The 18,306-nt window shown below is 44.3% G+C and overlaps 1 protein-coding gene across 1 annotated transcript in view; it reads right to left on the bottom strand.

Annotated features, from left to right (window-relative positions):
• The window catches only part of nell2a (neural EGFL like 2a), a gene marked incomplete at both ends in the record, with an annotated part of 221,277 nt that overhangs the window by 51,401 nt on the left and 151,570 nt on the right, over positions 1-18,306 (bottom strand). Inside the window, 2 exons of the mRNA XM_080737060.1 lie at positions 10,639-10,734; positions 17,341-17,463. Of these exons, the coding sequence (XP_080593186.1) occupies positions 10,639-10,734; positions 17,341-17,463 (219 nt within the window). The remainder of the gene's footprint in view (positions 1-10,638; positions 10,735-17,340; positions 17,464-18,306) is intronic.

Raw genomic sequence — 18,306 nt, 5'->3', positions numbered from 1 at the left:
GTTGACGTCGGCAGAGGAGCACCCTTCATTAATTAAAATGGAAGTTTTCCCATTGTTGATGTTGGCGTGACGCTTGACGCGCCCGGTGGAGCCGGAGGGTACATCTTTGACCAACCTTTGAAAAGTCGTGGAATATTCTGCGTCGCTCCGACCAGCCCACCGGAACATTCAATCCTGGTTCATACACGACTATCCATTTGAAAGATAGAGGCTCTCGGGTCAACCTCACGTCCAGCCCCTCGTGTTTTTACCAGCTTGCAAAGCTGGTCTACAGATCGTCAGCCACATAGCCGCCACAGTAGGCCAAAATCTTTGTGAGAGTGTACATTATTCGATTTTGCGTTATTTTCTCCTCAGTGTTTTCGGTGACATCACCACCTCAGCAAGGCTAGTCTGCAAGGAGCAAGCTGGTATAAAAGGACTGTGTCATTCTTCTCTAGTATGGACACGTTGGTGTGTCTTCAGGCTACTTAACCTACTGAAACCCTTGTCACACTGTTTACACACAAAGGGTTTTTCTCCACTGTGGACACGCTGGTGTGTCTTCAGAGTACCTAACTCACTGAAACCCTTGTCACACTGTTTACAGAAAAAGGGTTTTTCTCCACTGTGGATACGCTGGTGTGTCTTAAGGTTACCTAACACACTGAAACTTCTGTCACACTCTTTGCACATAAAGGGTTTTTCTCCACTATGGACACGTTGGTGTGTCCTCAGGCTACTTAACACACTGAAACCCTTGTCACACTGTTTACACACAAAGGGTTTTTCTCCACTGTGGACACGCTGGTGTGTCTTCAGGTGACCTAACTCATAAAAACCCTTGTCACACTGTTTACACACAAAGGGTTTTTCTCCACTGTGGATACGCTGGTGAGTCTTAAGGTTACCTAACAGATTGAAACTCCTGTCACACTGTTTACACACAAAGGGTTTTTCTCCTGTGTGGACACGCTGGTGTGTCTTCAGTCGATCTAGCCGATTGAAACTCTTGTCACATTGTTTACAGTGGAGGGGTTTTTCTCCTGTGTGGACATGCTGGTGTGTCTTCAGGGAACTTAACACACTGAAACTCTTGTCACATTGTGTACACACAAAGGGTTTTTCTCCAGTGTGGGTACGCTGGTGTGTATTCAGGTTGCCTAGCTGACTGAAATCCTTGCCACATTGTTTACAGTGAAAGGGTTTTACTCCACTGTGGATACGCTGGTGTGTTTTCAAGTCTGCTATCCTACTGAAACCCTTGCCACAATGTTTACAGTGGAAACGTTTTTCTATGGTGTGGACATGCTGGTGTTTCTTCATAGTCGATGCCTCAGTGAAGCTTTTATCACATATGAGGTTTTCGTTCCTGTGTAAGTCATCAGATGTTTCTGTACTTCTCCTGGTTGAGATGAAGTCCTCACATGATCTTGGTTGGTCTGTGTCTCCTTGTTCCTGGCTGGTTACAAAGGAAGATGAGGGGAGCTGTCCATTTCTCATCCTTTGACAGTAGAGGTTGTTGTGGCTCCTCTTCATGTCTTCGTGGAAGAGGACCTGAGATGTGAAGGCGTATGGAAACTCAGAACAGGAGACCTCTGTCCTGGAAGATTGGTTCATGGATTGGTTCATGGACACCGCGGCCGGTACTTGACTGTTAATCGTAAGGCGTTTCTTTGTCTATTGCTGGCTGGAAAGATTTGGTTTTGATACATTCTCGGTCGATGACTGTCGCCCCCTCTAGTTGTCTATGTCTCTGACTCACACTGACTCTTACATATGACTGTAAGGACTCTCTCTTGGTCGTACTCAGTCTAAATGTGATGTTTAAAAACTGTGTCACATCTTATTAAGGCTGACCTGCCCTGGTCTGATGTCACACACAAACCGTTGACATCATTCCTAACAACACCGATTTACCAACACATTCTCACCCCCAAGGTGAGAATGCTTCAAGTGGGGGACGCCACGGCTATGCCTACTGCTTCAAGTAGGGGATGCTTCGGGTTTGCCATGTGGTCTAAGAAAAAAAAAAGTCATTCCCCTAGTGAGATTCGAAAACCACTACCAGCCACCGTGTCCACGTTGCGTTAGTATCCACTTTGTCAAAGAAAAAACACAAAAAAGGGGGTTGGTCAGCCGCTCGCTAGCTCAGTTTGTAGGGTAGCATGTCCATATTCGACTAAACATGTGTCGGCGCATCCACACTAAGACTCCCCCTCCGCTTCCATAGATAGACGCCGAAAGCATCCCAGCGCGTCTGAAGGGATGGCGCCAAAAGCGCGTCCGAAGCGCGTCAGGGGGGTGAAGCAGGGGGCGTCAGGGGGTGAAGCGGGGTGATGAGAATGGGCTGGATTTACACAGACACAGTTGGATTCATCCATCAGTGACTTTGGCGTTGTCTGGCATCTTTTGTCTGCACACATTTCTCACTTAAAAAATATGACAATAACTGTTTTGCCCTGCTAATCCTCCCACAATTTTGGTGGCACACACTTGCGCCATATGTCAAATCGACCAGCTTCATCGGGAATCATGTGCTCATCAGGGGAGCTTCTGTCAATGAGGATGCAAGAAAAGCCTTCGATCACTTTAAACAACTCGCCCCTCAAAAATGGACTGAAAGAAAGTTCAAATGAAATCAAATTGAGTAGAAACGAAAGTGCGAGAGGTGAGAACAGAAAGAGAGAAAGAGAGACAAGACAGACACAGAGATAGAGACAGATAGAGAGAGAGCGAGAGAGTGAAAGACAGACAGACAGAGAGAGAGAGTGAGTGAGAGAGAAAGGGAGAGCGGAAGATCTGAATGCATGGCAGCACCAGCTGTGGAGGCAAACACCTTTTTGCCTCCAGGCATCAGCAGCAAGTGCCAGAGGCTCTGATGCGCGTGCGTGTGTGTGTGTGTGTTTGTGTGTTTGTGTGTTTGTGTGTGTGTGTGTGTGTGTGTGTGTGTGTGTGTGTGTGTGTGTGTGTGTGTGTGTGTGTCTGTGTGTGTGTGTGTGTGTGTGTGTGTGTGTGTGTGTGTGTGTGTGTGTGTGCGTGCGTGCGTGCACGACCATGAAAAGAGTGGTTGTCGTGCGTGTCCTAGAAAAGGCTTGGCTGTTCAAATTCTGATCAACCTCCACAATGAGAGGCTGGGAAGAGGACCTCAAAATAGATGGAGCACTGAGCCAGCAATCACCATCACTTGATGCTGGCCCATGATTTACGAAATAGATGTTTTGCACTCAGCAACTAAATTGATTTGTTTGCAGTCAGGTTTTCGGGCACTAAAAGGTGCTTTTGAAGGGTAAATGGTACATTTATATGGCGCCTTTATCCAAGGCGCTTTACAGAGATTGTGCATTACATTCACCCATTGATTCATACACCGATGGCGGATGAAATCATGCAAGGCACCAACCTGCTCAACGGGAGCAACTAGGGGTTCAGAGTCTTACTCAAGGACTCTTCGACACTAACTCTGGGGGAGCCTGGGACCCTTCGGTAACCCTCCGTGTTCTAATGACAGTTTCTCTACCCCTGAGCCACTGGGTCGCAGGGTAATAATAACATCTGACAACTGGAGTGTCATGCCACAGTGAGATATATGCAGTAACAGCAATGAAAGAAGTGAGGAAAACGGATGCTAAGAGAAAAGCACTACAAAACATAAATCCAGCACACTCCGGATGAAACAAAAGTCTCAACAATCAAACTGAGAAAACAGCCAGCGGCGCACAGTAAATGTTCCTTTATACCAGGGGTCTTCAATGTTTTCAGGCCAAGGACCCCTTAACTGAGAGGGAGATAAAGCAGGGACCCCCACTACATACTGTATAAAATTGTGTCGCAGATTTTCATCGATTTTATGAAAGCACTGTCATCAGTCTATGACATAATTGACATTTAACCACTTAAATCACGGATACTTATTACATTTGACCTTTTATCTTTGCACCAAACCTATTTGTCAACAATAGCAGCTCTGCAAGCTCTCAACGCCTTGCAGTGCGAGGCGTTGAGAGCTTGTAGAGCTGCTATTGTTGGCTAAAGTTCTCCTTAGGATAGGGATGCGAAAGATCAAGTTGTTCACTGAAAATAATGATCCTATCACACAAAGACTTGGTGGCCCCCTTGAAGTAACTCTGAGGACCCCCTAGGGGTCCCGGACCCCCTGTTGAAGACCCCTGCTTTATATATAGTTGTATTCCCCTCTCCACGGACAGAGCAACAGACTAACAGGTCTTCCTCAGAGTTGAACAACAACTGGCTGTAAATTGTCAACACTTCACAGCGAGTGAATATGAATATTTCCCAAGAACAATTCTACAGTTTCAGGTAAATGGATGCGGGCATGAACATTAAACTGGATGCAGTCATCTCTGTTTTGAGTGAAATACAAGGAAGAATATTGCTTTGAACTTTTATTTCAACCGCTGTCAACCAGTAGTGGTTCTTCCTGACCACAGTAATTAAAGCACAGGTAGAGCAACCACAACCAACACAGTATGCTCCACCACATAGGCATCTGGTCAAAATGTTAAGTTATGCTATGAAATAAAGTTATAGATTGTGGGTTTAAAAGATAGAATCCATAGGTTTCATCATGATCTAAACGGGATTTGAACCGTCGTGACACATTTGACATTTCTAAAAATGTTTCCCAGCCTGCCCTTATGAGCTTCAGGCAGTACTAGGACTACCCTCCAACGACAGCTACTGTAAATGCACTAGTTACTGTGTATTAACATACTGCCTACCATGCAGATAGATTAGAAATAACCATTTATTCATTAACACACATTCTGGATTCTGAATCGCAGCTTTTATACTATGCACTTTTAAACTAAGACAGTGTTTTGGAAAGACGGCTTTGAGTTTATTGGTTTTGCCAGATATACTGTAGTGTATGCCCTTCAGACACCAGAGAGAGAGAGAGAGAGAGAGAGAGAGAGAGAGAGAGAGAGAGAGACAGACATACAGAGATAGAGAGAAGGAGGGACGTAGCCGTAGAGAAGGTAATGAAATGTGTGATTGGCTGGTCGGTGGATTTACTACATTGGCAGATGAACAGGAGCACCAGTCATTATGGTTAAGTGTGTTGAATCTCTCTGTCTCTGTCTCTGTCTCTCTCTCTCTCTCTCTCTCTCTCTCTCTCTCTCTCTCTCTCTCTCTGTCTCTCTGTGTCTCTCTATCTCCATCTCTTTATCTCTCTCATTCTCATGCTCAGTCCGTCGTACGACGGCGTCCGGTGCCAAAAGATGGCGGTGAAAAATGAGTTCCCCCGGTGACACCGATAAATAGGAGCAGTGTGTTTAATAGTTCCACTGATCCGAGCCAGAACACCATCGATTGATTGCTCGCGGCCCACCCATCTGTCCACTTAACACAGCAGCCGCAAGGCAGCCGCAAGGCTGCCGTGTTAAGTGGACAGATGGGTGGGCTGCCAACGCTTTTGAGGTTTTCAAAAAATCCTTGTAGATTGGCTATTTTATGTGCAGAACACCCTGTCATAGGCAAAGTATTAGGCTATACTCATTCTATCTCTCTCTCTCTCTCTCTCTCTCTCACACACTTGTACACACACACACACACGCACGCACGCACGCACGCACGCACGTGCACGATACACTCCTCTCCTCCTCTCCTCTCGGCAGAAATCACAGAGCAGCACCTTGAGGAAATTCATTTGCTTTAAGATGGGGCTGTAAAAAAGGACACCTCGTAAAGAGGGGTCCTTTATGTGCAATCAATACCCCGGCCAATGGCCGAGCAGACGGGCTCTGTTTCACCACACAAAGAGCGCGAGCTCACGCCTCACACACGCACGTACGCACACACACAAAAGTTGTAACTCCACTTTCTATTAGCTTCCTCCGTTGTTGTCCAGGAGGACGCTCACAAGCTTGGCGCTAGCTGCAACAGACCATAAACATACGACCTATCAAGGCAGCGCAAACGGCAGGACTTTTTTGGTTAGTTAAAACAGCTTTGTGTAGCGACTTCTTCCCAATGAATTCAGAAAGACGTTTACAAGAAACTCAAAGAGGCTTCTGTGTGACACGTTACAACTTCAAACAAGACCCGACGACTTCTTACTGTTAAGGTGATTTAACAACCCATTTAGACCTGAGGCTCGGTTCTACGAATGTCTTCTAAATCTTAGCGGTTTTCTAAAAAAAAAAGTATGTTGCTGATGCTATATCATGTCAAGGATCCCCAAAATGATATGCATCTGTGGAACCAAGTCAAACAAAAATAAGTAAAGCCTCAACTCCTACAATTCAAAGTACTTGTCAGGGTGGGGGGTCCCCAGTTCAAATATGATTATTTTGGGGGGTCCCCCTGTTCTAATATGATTATTTTGGGGAATCCCCCAGTTCAAATATGATTATTTGGGGGGGTCGTGGCCTGAAAAGGTTGAGAACCACTGCTGTAAATCGTCTGCACCGCATTAAAAAAAAAAAAGAAAAAACATGGAACCAAGAGTGGAGTGGAATACTGAACAGAATAGAATCCATAACCGTATAGCCTCTTATCTCAGTGCTCACACTGTTTGACACTTTTCCTGTGCATTAGAGCAGGTTGTGAGATGTGCTTTGGTGTGACACGCGCTCAGCTGACAGATAGTCCTGGCTCTGGCTACGCTATCATACTATCATGTATTGTTGCTCTGAGGAGGAGGAGACCATGTTGTAAATTGGCACTGGGCTGGAAGAAGTACTCCGATTTATCTTTCCTTTATTTATTTTTTTACCTTACCCCATTAACCCATTAAGACCTGAAAAATACCTAAAAAAAAAGTCTTCTAAATCCTAAATGTTTTCTGAAAAACATATGTTTCTATATCAGTGGTGCTCAAACTTTTTAATGTCAAGGACCCCTAGAATTATATGTATTTGACCGTCGGACCCAGAAAAAAAGAAGAAAAAGAGAAAGTAAGATTTGAGTTAAAAATGTGAAACATGGACGTCCGTCGAACGAAGCGAACGAAGCGAATCAGTCTGGATTCCAGGCACACGAAATGTACTTAAAGGAATAGTTCACCCCATGGAGACTTGAATTCATGGATATGTGTTTGTTTTTTGCATTCCTAAGTCAATACTTTGATGAGACGCTTTGTGTCTCCATAGGAAACAAAGGGGGCGTTGCTGCAGTAGGAGCGAGATCATTTAGCGACCTACAACCGGGTCCCGACGTGGTCGGTAGTTTTCAGCGACCGGGTCGCTAAATCGAGCGACCGGGTCGCTAAATCGAGCGACCGGGTCGCTAAATCGAGCGACCGGGTCGCTAAATCACCGACCGCGCCGCTAAATCGACCGACCCGGTCGCTAAATCTACCGACCTGCCTGCAGTTTTAGGTCGGTAGATTTAGCGACCCGGTTGGTACATCTAGTGACCCGGTCGGAAGATTTTGCGCCCCAGTCGGTCGATTTAGTGACCCGGTCGCTCACTTTAGCGGCGCGGTCGGTGATTTAGCGACGCGGTCGGTGATTTAGCGACCCGGTCGGGAGGTTGCGTGGCAGGTTAGCCTAACTGAGGTAAGGTTACTGAGGTTAGGGTTAGGGTTAGGGTTAGGGTTAGTAGCCCTGTGGTCGGTGGAAGCGACCACCGGTCGGTGGATTTGCGTGGCAGGTTAGCCTAACTGAGGTAAGGTTACTGAGGTTAGGTTTAGGGTTAGGGTTAGGGTTAGTAGCCCGGTGGTCGGTGGAAGCGACCACCGGTCGGTGGATTTACCTACCCGGTCGCTGGATTAGCGTCCCGGTCGGTGGAATTAGCGTCCCGGTCGGTGGAATTAGCGACCCGGTCGGTTGTTTTAGCGTCCCGGTCGGTGGTTTTAGCGTCCCGGTCGGTCGATTTAGCGACCCGGTCGGTGGTTTTAGCGTCCCGGTCGGTGGTTTTAGCGTCCCGGTCGGTGGTTTTACCGTCCCAGTCGGTGGTTTTACCGTCCCAGTCGGTCGATTTAGCGACCAGGTCGCTGAAAACTACCGACCACGTCGCGACCCGGTTGTAGGTCGCTAAATGATCTCGCCCTCTCTCCATTGCTGGTCATCAAATTATTGATTACCAGTAAGACTCCCTAATCGGGAGATAAGAGACCGTCACGTCGCATACACAAACTTTAGAAGGCAATCTTAGCCAATCAGGAGGGAATATGGGAAATGGGACAGATCCATGTTGATGAGATAGATAACTTTAGAGATACTGTGTACCGCTTTGCATGATTTTAGGCCAAAATCTGTAGGAGCAGTGTCCAAAAGTGTGTTTTGCTAAAATCGGCCTGATGGTGGCGCTAGAAGAGGGCCATCTGAGAAATCAGGGCTGGAGGTTGTGATTTGCCATCCAAGGAGTTTGTGTGCAAAGTTTGATATCGATAGGGCCAACGGTGGCAGAGATAGAGTAGGGGCAAAAGTGTGACGGCCAGACAGACAAACAGACAGCCAGCCGGTGGAGCTTTTCAAAACTTACAGCCGGTGGAGATTTTCGTAACTTGCGACCTAACGGTCGCAAGTTAGGGTTAGGGTTAGCGAACCCTAACCCTAGGGTTAGGGTTATAGGGTTATAATGCCTATAATTGCGACCTAACGGTCGCAATTATAGGCATTATAGACATCCATGAATTCCATTCTCCATGGGGTGATCAATAGGAGAAAAGTATTTTTCTGGTGAACTGTCCCTTCAAGTTGACTTTCCATCAGTGCAGTGTGGATGCTGGGTAAAGCCTCAGAGAGGGAAGGCCAGGCTGATTACTACAGGTGTGGGGGTAATTCCCACACTGCTGCAACTGCACTTCAAACTCTCTCTGTCCAATCATTGGCAGAGCAACCGAGTCATTACTCACCCGGAGCTCACCGCACGCACATACTGTACTTATGCACACCTGCAGACATGAGTGTACGCATTCCACGCACACACGCTCACGCACGCATGCACGCACGCACACACTAGGGGATGCCTGAGAAAGAATACAAGCAGCTGGTGAATGTTCTAAAAAATCAAAAAAAGAAAAAAAACAATAATTTAACGTCAGCTGTTTCGTTGGCACCCGTGTAAAAGACAGTGTGCCGCAAAGTATGAGAACAATCACCGGCGCCAACTTTGATCTGCTGGAGGAAAGAGTTTTTTTTTCCTCCTCCCCACTCAACATCTCTTTTCATCCACCAGGACCGAGATTGTCCTTCTGCCGGGAGTAGAAAAACAAAAGGACAGAGGGAACGCTGCGTGACACGATTGAAGAAGGTGTAGCCAAGATGTTGTGCGCAACAGTTTCAGCCGAACGAAGCGAATCAGTCTGGATTCCAGGCACACGAAATGTACTTAAAGGAATAGTTCACCCCATGGAGACTTGAATTCATGGATATGTGTTTGTTTTTTGCATTCCTAAGTCAATACTTTGATGAGACGCTTTGTGTCTCCATAGGAAACAAAGGGGGCGTTTTGTGTCTCCATAGGGAACCATTGCTGCAGTAGGAGCGAGATCATTTAGCGACCTACAACCGGGTCGCGACGTGGTCAGCCCAAAGTCGCTTATAATAAGCAGCCTTGGCAACACTGATCTGAGGAGCAAGCGCTAAGTCACCCTGCATGAACTACTCTCTCTTCCTATTCCATTCGATAGCAGAAAGTCGTGCCGGAGGTTTATACCGTGAGGGGGATAATACAATAACCGCAGGAGTCCTCGCCATGTTGGACTTTTTTTGTAAAAATTCCTGTTTTGCCAGGGACATACAGTACAAAATGAATGGACAATACTATTACCAGAAATACAAAGGGGGTGTCCTTCCTCGCAGATAAAACATTTGAGAACCACAAGTAGTAGCTGGACTCCTAATGTGCCATAGTGTCGTAATAAATCACTGTCAGACACATTCTGAAGAAAACCTATAGAGACTTGACTCTCAGTAATTGGGCAGGGACGAGCAGAGAATGTTAGAGAGGCAGGGGCTGAAATTTCTAAAAGGGCCTTTTGGTCAAAATATCGAAAATAGCAGACCTCCCCCAAGCTGACAACTGCGACGCACTGTGAGCTTGGAGGTCGGCTATTTTCGATGCTTGATACCACACTGAACGAAGTATAATCAAGTCAATAGTGGAGATGTGGTGCATGGATTTCTACACAAAGATGGCAATTCTTTCAACATAAGATGCTGCATTCAAGTTCAGGAGGGTTTGAACAAGGCAATTCTCTTGAATGCTGCCTTCAGGTATGGCATGGAAAGAGGGCTTTTGCATTTCTTTCACCATAGTAAAAACTGCATTCATGTGTCTGGAGAGGGCACTTTTTACAGACGGATAAAAGGGCAGGGGCTCAAGCCCCCTTTGATGTCTATGTGTGCACGTGCCTGTAATTGGGTATTATAATCAAAATAGGAACAGTATTATGGTGTGCAAAAAAGAAAATCGAACATTTGGCTACGGACAAGGCCAAGTCTTTGCCACGGACACGGTTGTCCGCGTACGGGCCGGCTGTAGCTCAGGAGGTAGAGGAGCGACCGGGAGAGCCGTCCGCCTCTGCGGCGCAGTCGCGCGGAGACAGTCGTGCGTAGAGCACCACCTAGCGGCGGACCCCCGCCACTGCAGGCCCCCCAGCGACCGGGGTGACCTGATGGTCGCTTATCTCCTGATTAGGGAGTCTTACTGGTATAAATCATTCTAGGTTCATGTGTTGTACCTTACCTGTCTCACACCTCCTCCCCGTGAAGCCTTGCTGGCAGACGCAGTTGTTGGGCGAGACGCAGGTACCGCCGTTCTGGCACAGCCCGTCACACATAGCTGCAGTGGTGGAGAAAGTACTCAAAGTTTGTACTTTTACATTAAGTAAGTCAAGTAAGTGTCAATACTGCAATATAGAAATACTATGCGTAAGTAACAGTTAGGTATGCCGTATGCCTAGTTAAGTAAACGTCCAGAATTCAAAATATACTTGAGTAAAAGTATGAAAGTGTTGGCATCAAAATGTACTTAAAGTACTAAATATGAATATATATAAATTTGAAAATAGACGATCTACAAGCTCACAACGCGTCACATCATAGATCGGATATTTTCAAATAGCCAAGGTAGAGGTCTGCACAGGTCCAATTTTACCTACCCGAACCCAAATGGACCCGGCGAAAATGGAGCCGGACCCAAATGGACCCAGTCAATCAATGCGGACAGGAACAATAAATCCACGTTTTCCATTAGCCATTGTTAATGATAATCCACTGTTAATTTATGTCGCAGCAGAGCATATTGTTTTATTTATCATTAAAAGTAGTGCCAGTTCCTGACAAGTCACGTGATGCAGCAAGGCAGCTCGCTTCTCATTGACCAGAGGAGAAAAAAGGGGGGTGCGGGGTTGATTGACAGATGTAACAGCCAATCGCCGGGTCCATTCAGGTATCAATGGAACCGCTGTTCTCACGGTCAAAGAACCGGGACCCGGGGCATACGGTACGTAGTGGCTCCGACCCGGCTCCGAAGTCACTTCTTGTGAATGGACCCGGTACCCGTCTCGGACCGGGTCGGATCCCGGGTAATTTCGGATCTCGGTTCCACCTGAGGACCTCTATTAAAGCCAAGGTACAATGTAGGCTATAGTGGTTTATCTATGTTTTATAATATTATATATCTGCAAAGTAACTAGTCACTAAAGTTTTCAAATACATGTAGTAGAGTAAAAGCACAATATTTGGATCCGAGATGCAGTGGAGTAGAAGTAAAAGTATTGGAAATTGGAAATACTCAAGTGAAGTACAGAAACCTCAACATTATACTTAAGTAAAGTAGTTAAGTAAATGTACTTAGTTACTTTACACCACTGCATAGCTGGAGGTACCACAGACCACAGGAGAAGGAAGGAGGCCATTAGTCTACAAGACTAACGAGTATTAAGTATTCAATTAAGCCCCGGCCAAGCCGGCATATGTATTTTGCATACAGAATAAGAAGCTAATTTGGTGACGTGATGCATTATAGCTGGGCTCTCGTCGCCCACGTCTTCCTTGGTATAAGTGATGAAATCGTCTCGCCGAGGTTAATTCCAGAATGTTCATTATTCACGGATGTAGATTGGTAGTTAATGTTCGTCGCGCTCGTCGCGCTCCCCCCCTTACAAAATGAGCTCTTCAAAGAGGTCATCAAAGAGTGACGGAATATCTTATGCCTCTGAAAACGAATACTGTACCGACAAGGGCCTTTATTTCACAACATGGGGATAGATGGTTTTGAGAATGAAAGAGGGAACGGTGCCGTCCAATTAAGCGGCAGGTGATTTTCCACGTTATTTTTCCCCCTATAAAATGTATGTTTCATACCCCTTAAATGTGTGGTTCTCAACCTGTGGGCCAGAGCCCACGGGTGGGCCGTGAGGGTATCGGAAGTGGGCCCCCAAATAATTTAGTAAAACACTAAGATTTTAATGATAACAAGACTTTGAAATAAATATATATACTGTATATAAAATGTATCATAGAAATGGTATATTTTCTTTAAAGACCATGAAAAAGTGTTTTTTTGTTGTTGTTGTTGTTAAATTGGAGCTTAACTATATTGGTTCCATTGATCCAAGCCGGAATACAATCGATTGATCAATCAGTAAAATGAACATAAGCCCTGAACATGCACGCGGCCCACCCATCTGACCAGGTGACACCAGGGCCACGGACGATTCCGAGGAGACACCAAATACAACAATAGAATGCAGTGGTGTAAAGTAACACCAGTACTGTATGTACATGTGCTCAAGTACTGTACTTAAAGTAACTAGGTATCTTTAATACCTAAAAAGTATTTCCAATTTTCTGTACTTTTACTTTTACTCCACTAACGTCTCAGAGGCAAATATTATACTTTTACTACATTATTTCACAACTTTAGTTCCTTGTTACTTTGTAGATTTTGATTATTTTTATTATTACAAAACATACATTACCCAGGTCAGCCCTGTATACATTTTGGCCATTTAGAAATAGTCGATGTATAATGCGATGCAACGCATTGTGAGCTTGTAGATCTGCTATTTTCTAAAGATTTGTGTACATTTTACACATTTGAAAACTTGTGAAATGGGACATACTGCATATCGGAACATTCTACTTTTGGTACATTTTGATGCCAATACTTTTGTACTATTACTGCAAGTACATTTTGATTTTACTTGTAAGGGTACGGTTACACCAAACTACCTATGAGAGTGAATTCCCGATGCATTTCAATGAGAATGGAGCGTATTTTTGCAGAAATCCTCTACTGGCAGGGAAACACTCCATTCCCATTGAAATGCATTGGGAATCCACTCTCATAGGCAGTTTGGTGTGACAGAACCCTAACAGAGTATTTCTATGTAGACTAGAGCAGGGGTTTTCAAAGTGGGTGACGGGGCACCCTGGGGTGCTGCAACGGCAGTCCAGGCAGTCCAGTCCTAAAATATTGTCACTGTCGGGCAGAAACCTCATATCTCCAAGTTTCAAATGTGTATGTCTTTTGGTAAAGCAAAGCCCTGCTTCATCATACAAGACTGTCGCACAAAACTAGTGAAAACAGACAATCTACAAGCACACAACGCCTCGCGATGCGAGGCGTTGTGTGCTTGTAGATCTGCTGTTTTCACTAGTTTACTACATTTTATAGATGATAAATACAAAACGAACAGTTTTGGACATACAAGGTTTCCACCCGACAACGACGATATGCTATAAATATAAGGTGCTGGGAGTGAAAATTATAAAGTAGGGGACAGGTGCCTCGGGTTAAAAAAATATTCATGGGGTGTGTAGCAACTCATAATGTAATAACGGCTCATAATGTAATAAGGGCTCATAATGTAATAAGAAAAATGTTATAAAAACTCATAATGTAATAATCAGCTCATAATGTAATAAAAAAACGAGCGCATAACGTAATAATGGATTTTTCAATAATGTAATAATGTAATAATGTGTTACATTAAGAACATCCACATAGGAGGCTCATAATGTAATAAAACGTCATAATGTAATAATGTATTTTTATTACATTATGAGCTGATTATTACATTTTGAGTTTTTATTACATGTTTTTATTACATTATGAGTTGCTACACACCCTGCCAACTTTGTTGATGAGCAATTATCTGCTAAACATGCAGCAAATTAATACACATGGGGATCATTTAGCTGTACAAAGAGCATCCACAATGTTCAACATACAGTTTGTGATTGTATCGACACTGGGTGTTGAGGCAACATCGATAATATCCCCATGTGGTCAGTATGACGACAGTCTGCCATTGCTAGTTCTGGGCCACTTTGCCGAAGGTCATGGGGACCATTATGTAAGCCTTGATGGACCAGTCACACACTTGATTCAAAGAGTCCAGGAAGCAGAGGAGAGCGCACCACTTTGATCTTTCCTTCATCTGGTCCTAAGTCTAGCCCTCACTCTGGCCCTGACTCGGAGTCGGTACCTCACTCTGGCCCTGACTCGATCCCTCTCTCTGGCCCAGGGATGGATTTATAATAGAGCATCGCAGTGCGGTGTCGGAAGTAAACAACCCATTCATTTTCACCATAGCGTTTTACATTATCAGCCACAAAGTCGTAGCAATTCAATGTACACTTACCACTAGGCTGGTGGTTGTAAAATGGTTCTATATGCTCCTGTAGAACCCCCGAGTATGTATGCAATCACTCTAGTTTTAGTAAAAACACGTTTTAATCAAGATCGCACGGAGAAGAACTGCATTTCCCATACTGCTAAACATGTACATCCGGTGAAATCGACGTCTGTGATTGGTCTAGCTTCTTCTTCTTTCATGTATCTTGCGGTTACCGCGGAAGTAGCTACTGCCCCCTGTCTTCCCGGCGGATTATTGCACGTCAGCAGAACTCCATGAGCGATCGTCTTTCTTTTACAAATATGATCCACTATGTTAAGGATGACGATAAGAGCGTCCACAGAGATGACAATCACTACATTTCAGGCCGTATGCTGGCCTGGATAACTAAACTGAGCGTGATTTAAGGGCTTTATTTCAGGAAACAACAACAACATTCGCTATGCATTCTGGGAGTGTAGTTTCCGCAATTTTAAAAATAATGATGTACACAGTCTTGTACCCTGCCCTTTTTTTCAGCTTTCTAATTAATCTTTGCATTCAAAAAAATGTGAATATTGACACGATCCCTCTCCAGCTGAGGTGGCTTTGTCCAAGGCTTAAAAACGTTTAAATAAATACTTTATGAAATGTCTATGGAAGAAATGAATGCGGAAAACGCTTCCGACACCAGAGTGAGGACGGGGTGGGGCTTCAACTGCGATGCTCTATAGGGCTTCACGTGCTGAAGCACAAGGCATCAACAACCACATATTTTGTTTACAGTTGATCCTCTGGTGCCCCCCACCAGAGGATCAACTGTAAACAAAATATATTCACATGAGCTAAGCTAAGCTAAGCTAACCTAACGTTGCTGTCTGTAATGACTGGTTACACTTAAGGGTTTTGAAGAAACGTTAGGTGGATACTAGTGTGCACATCTCTAAAAGAACTGGTGCACTATTGTGTTGGAGCGCCTCAGTGCGGCTGCAGAGTTATCTATGATTGATTGATTGATTGATTGATTGAAGACTTTATTAGAAGTTTGAATAGGAAAAGGTTCATGAAAGTACAGTTCACTGGTACAAGGTCAACTAAAGGGAGATCCTAGTAAGCTTTTCGGCTTATTTGCATAGGAAACCTTCATGTATCTCATATAACAACTGACTGACTGACCACACTAGGGTGACCGGATGTCCTGGTTTGGCCGGGACTTTTCGTTTTCAAGCTGCGTGTCCCGGTGTCCCAACAAATATCTCTAAAACACTAATATGTCCCACTTTTCAACATTCACTACAAAATTGTGCCAATAATAGTATCTGTTTTCAGTGGTTGCATAGACATTTATCATGTTCTTTTCAGGTAAACATGCTCACCTAACCAATCAGGAAACATGTACAAATTCATTGTGCGTCTGAATTCAACGCTGAGGCTGTTTGTCAATCACTCACTGCCTGTTTGCAACCCTGCGGTGTATGTGCGCATTGCTTTTAGGGTCCCGGTTTTAGGCAACAGTGGTTTGCGTCCCGGTTTGAGCGGCTGAAAATATGGTCACCCTAATATTAAGTCATTTTGCTAATGTATGGAGGTCTCTGTTGTGTCATACACCATCTTTGGGCATATTCTACACTATTGTTATTTATAATTTGAGCTTGACCGTGATACATGTGGCTACCTGTTTGATTGATGTTTTTTGTGGGATAGAGAAGCCAGGGCTGGACTGTCGAAATTGTAGCTACCTGATACTGTATGCTGGTGGAGAAGGGGAAAAAAAATCAAACCAAGTTTGAAGTGAGAGGTGGTGCGTGTGTGCATCCTCTTAATGACATTATCTGTTCCTATCTATGTCTAAGTGGCTGTAGGGGGGGGGGGGCAACAAACTAGGTCCAAGCACAGGGCACCATGAAGGGTAAATCCTTCCCTGCTCTGGCCCTAAATCTGGCCCTCACTCTCGCCGTAAGGCCCTCACTCTGGCCCTGACCCGGTACCTCACTCTGGCCCTAAGTCTGGACAGATCGAAGTGGTGCACTCTTTGAATCAAGTGTGTGACTGGTCCATCAAGGCTTACATAAGGGTCCCCATGACCTTCGGAAAAGTGGCCCAGAACTAGCAATGGCAGACTGTCGTCATACTGACCACATGGGGATATTATCGATGTTGCATCAACACCCAGTGTTGATACAATCACAAACTGTATGTTGAACATTGTGGATGCTCTTTGTACCGCTGAATGATCCCCATATGTATTCATTTGCTGCATGTTTAGCAGATAGTTGCTCCATTCTTCATCAACAAAGTTGGCAGGGTGTGTAGCAACTCATAATGTAATAAGGGCTCATAATGTAATAAAATCATGTAATAAAAACTCATAATGTAATAATCAGCTCATAATGTAATAAAAAACAAGCGCATAATGTAATAATTAAAATGTAATAAAAGCTCATAATGTAATAATCAGCTCATAATGTAATAAAAATACATTATTACATTATGAAGTTCTACTACATTATGAGCCTCCGATGTGGAGGTTCTTAATGTAACACGTTATTACATTATTGAAAAATCCATTATTACGTTATGCGCTCGTTTTTTTATTACATTATGAGCTGATTATTACATTATGAGTTTTTATTACATTTTTCTTATTACATTATGAGCCCTTATTACATTATGAGCCGTTATTACATTATGAGTTGCTACAGGGTGCCCTGAGACAAACAAGTTTGGGAACCCCTGGACTAGAGTACATTGCCATATAAATAATTCTACTTAAAGTAAAACATGTGAGTACTTTTCCCCACCACTAATAGAATGGGACGTACCTTTACACACGGTGCCGTTGCCAGTGTAGCCGGGCTTGCAGGAGCAGCTGTGGCCTCCAACCATGTTGAAACACAGGGCGTTCTGGTCGCAGCTGTGTAGTCCACTGAGACACTCGTCATGTTCTGGAGGAAAGAACACACATCATCTTAAAAACTACAACGTCCAGGGCACCCCCGTGGCTCATCTGGTGGAGTCATATCAGGCCTACTGTACCCCAGTGGTTTTCACCTTATTCAATCAAGGTCCATAATTTATTGGGCATTTGAGCCACGGACCACCATTTGATGAGATTTAGCCTCTCAGACTCAAGACTTAGAATATTTTGTTGTCATTGGATACGATTTTGGCCACAATTCCATGCTGTATCTATGTGGTACTATAGGATAGATACCGGGCAAACGTTGATCAAAATAACAATTCTTGACCATTGGTGGTCCCCGGACCACTGGTACAGCACTGCTGTAAACCGAGGTTTACCTGAGTGTGTGTATATCAAGGCCCCGAATTAATTGGCAAAACACAAATATTTGAATGATAATATAACAAATATAAATATAAAAAAAAGAAATTACGTAAAAAAATAAGGGGAAAAAAATGAAACATTGAAAAATGTATTTTCGTTGTGATAGAGAAAAAAAACAACTAAAACTAAACAAAAAAAAAGTACCGGTAAGTTGGCTCCATTGATCCAAGCCGGAGCACAATCGATTGATCGATCATTAAAATAAACAATGCTCTGACAACTTCATCTGACAGTGAGCCGTGAGTGCTTTCAAGATGTTCAAGTGGGCCCTGATCCAGAAAGAGGTTGGCAACCGCTAAAATAAAGGCTTGGAAATTAACAACCCTCCAAACAGGGACATGATGGGCCAGTGGGCCAATTACATGAGTTATATTTCGTCATTGTCGGGTGGAAACCTTTTATGTCCAAAAACTAGTGAAAACAGCCGATCTACAAGCACACA

Source organism: Nannobrachium achirus, assembly GCF_963921795.1.
Source record: "Nannobrachium achirus genome assembly, chromosome: 11".
In the NCBI taxonomy this organism is placed as follows: Eukaryota; Metazoa; Chordata; class Actinopteri; order Myctophiformes; family Myctophidae; genus Nannobrachium; species Nannobrachium achirus.
The sequence above is the reverse complement of the archived record's forward strand: the minus strand, read 5'-3'. Positions and strand labels throughout refer to the sequence as shown.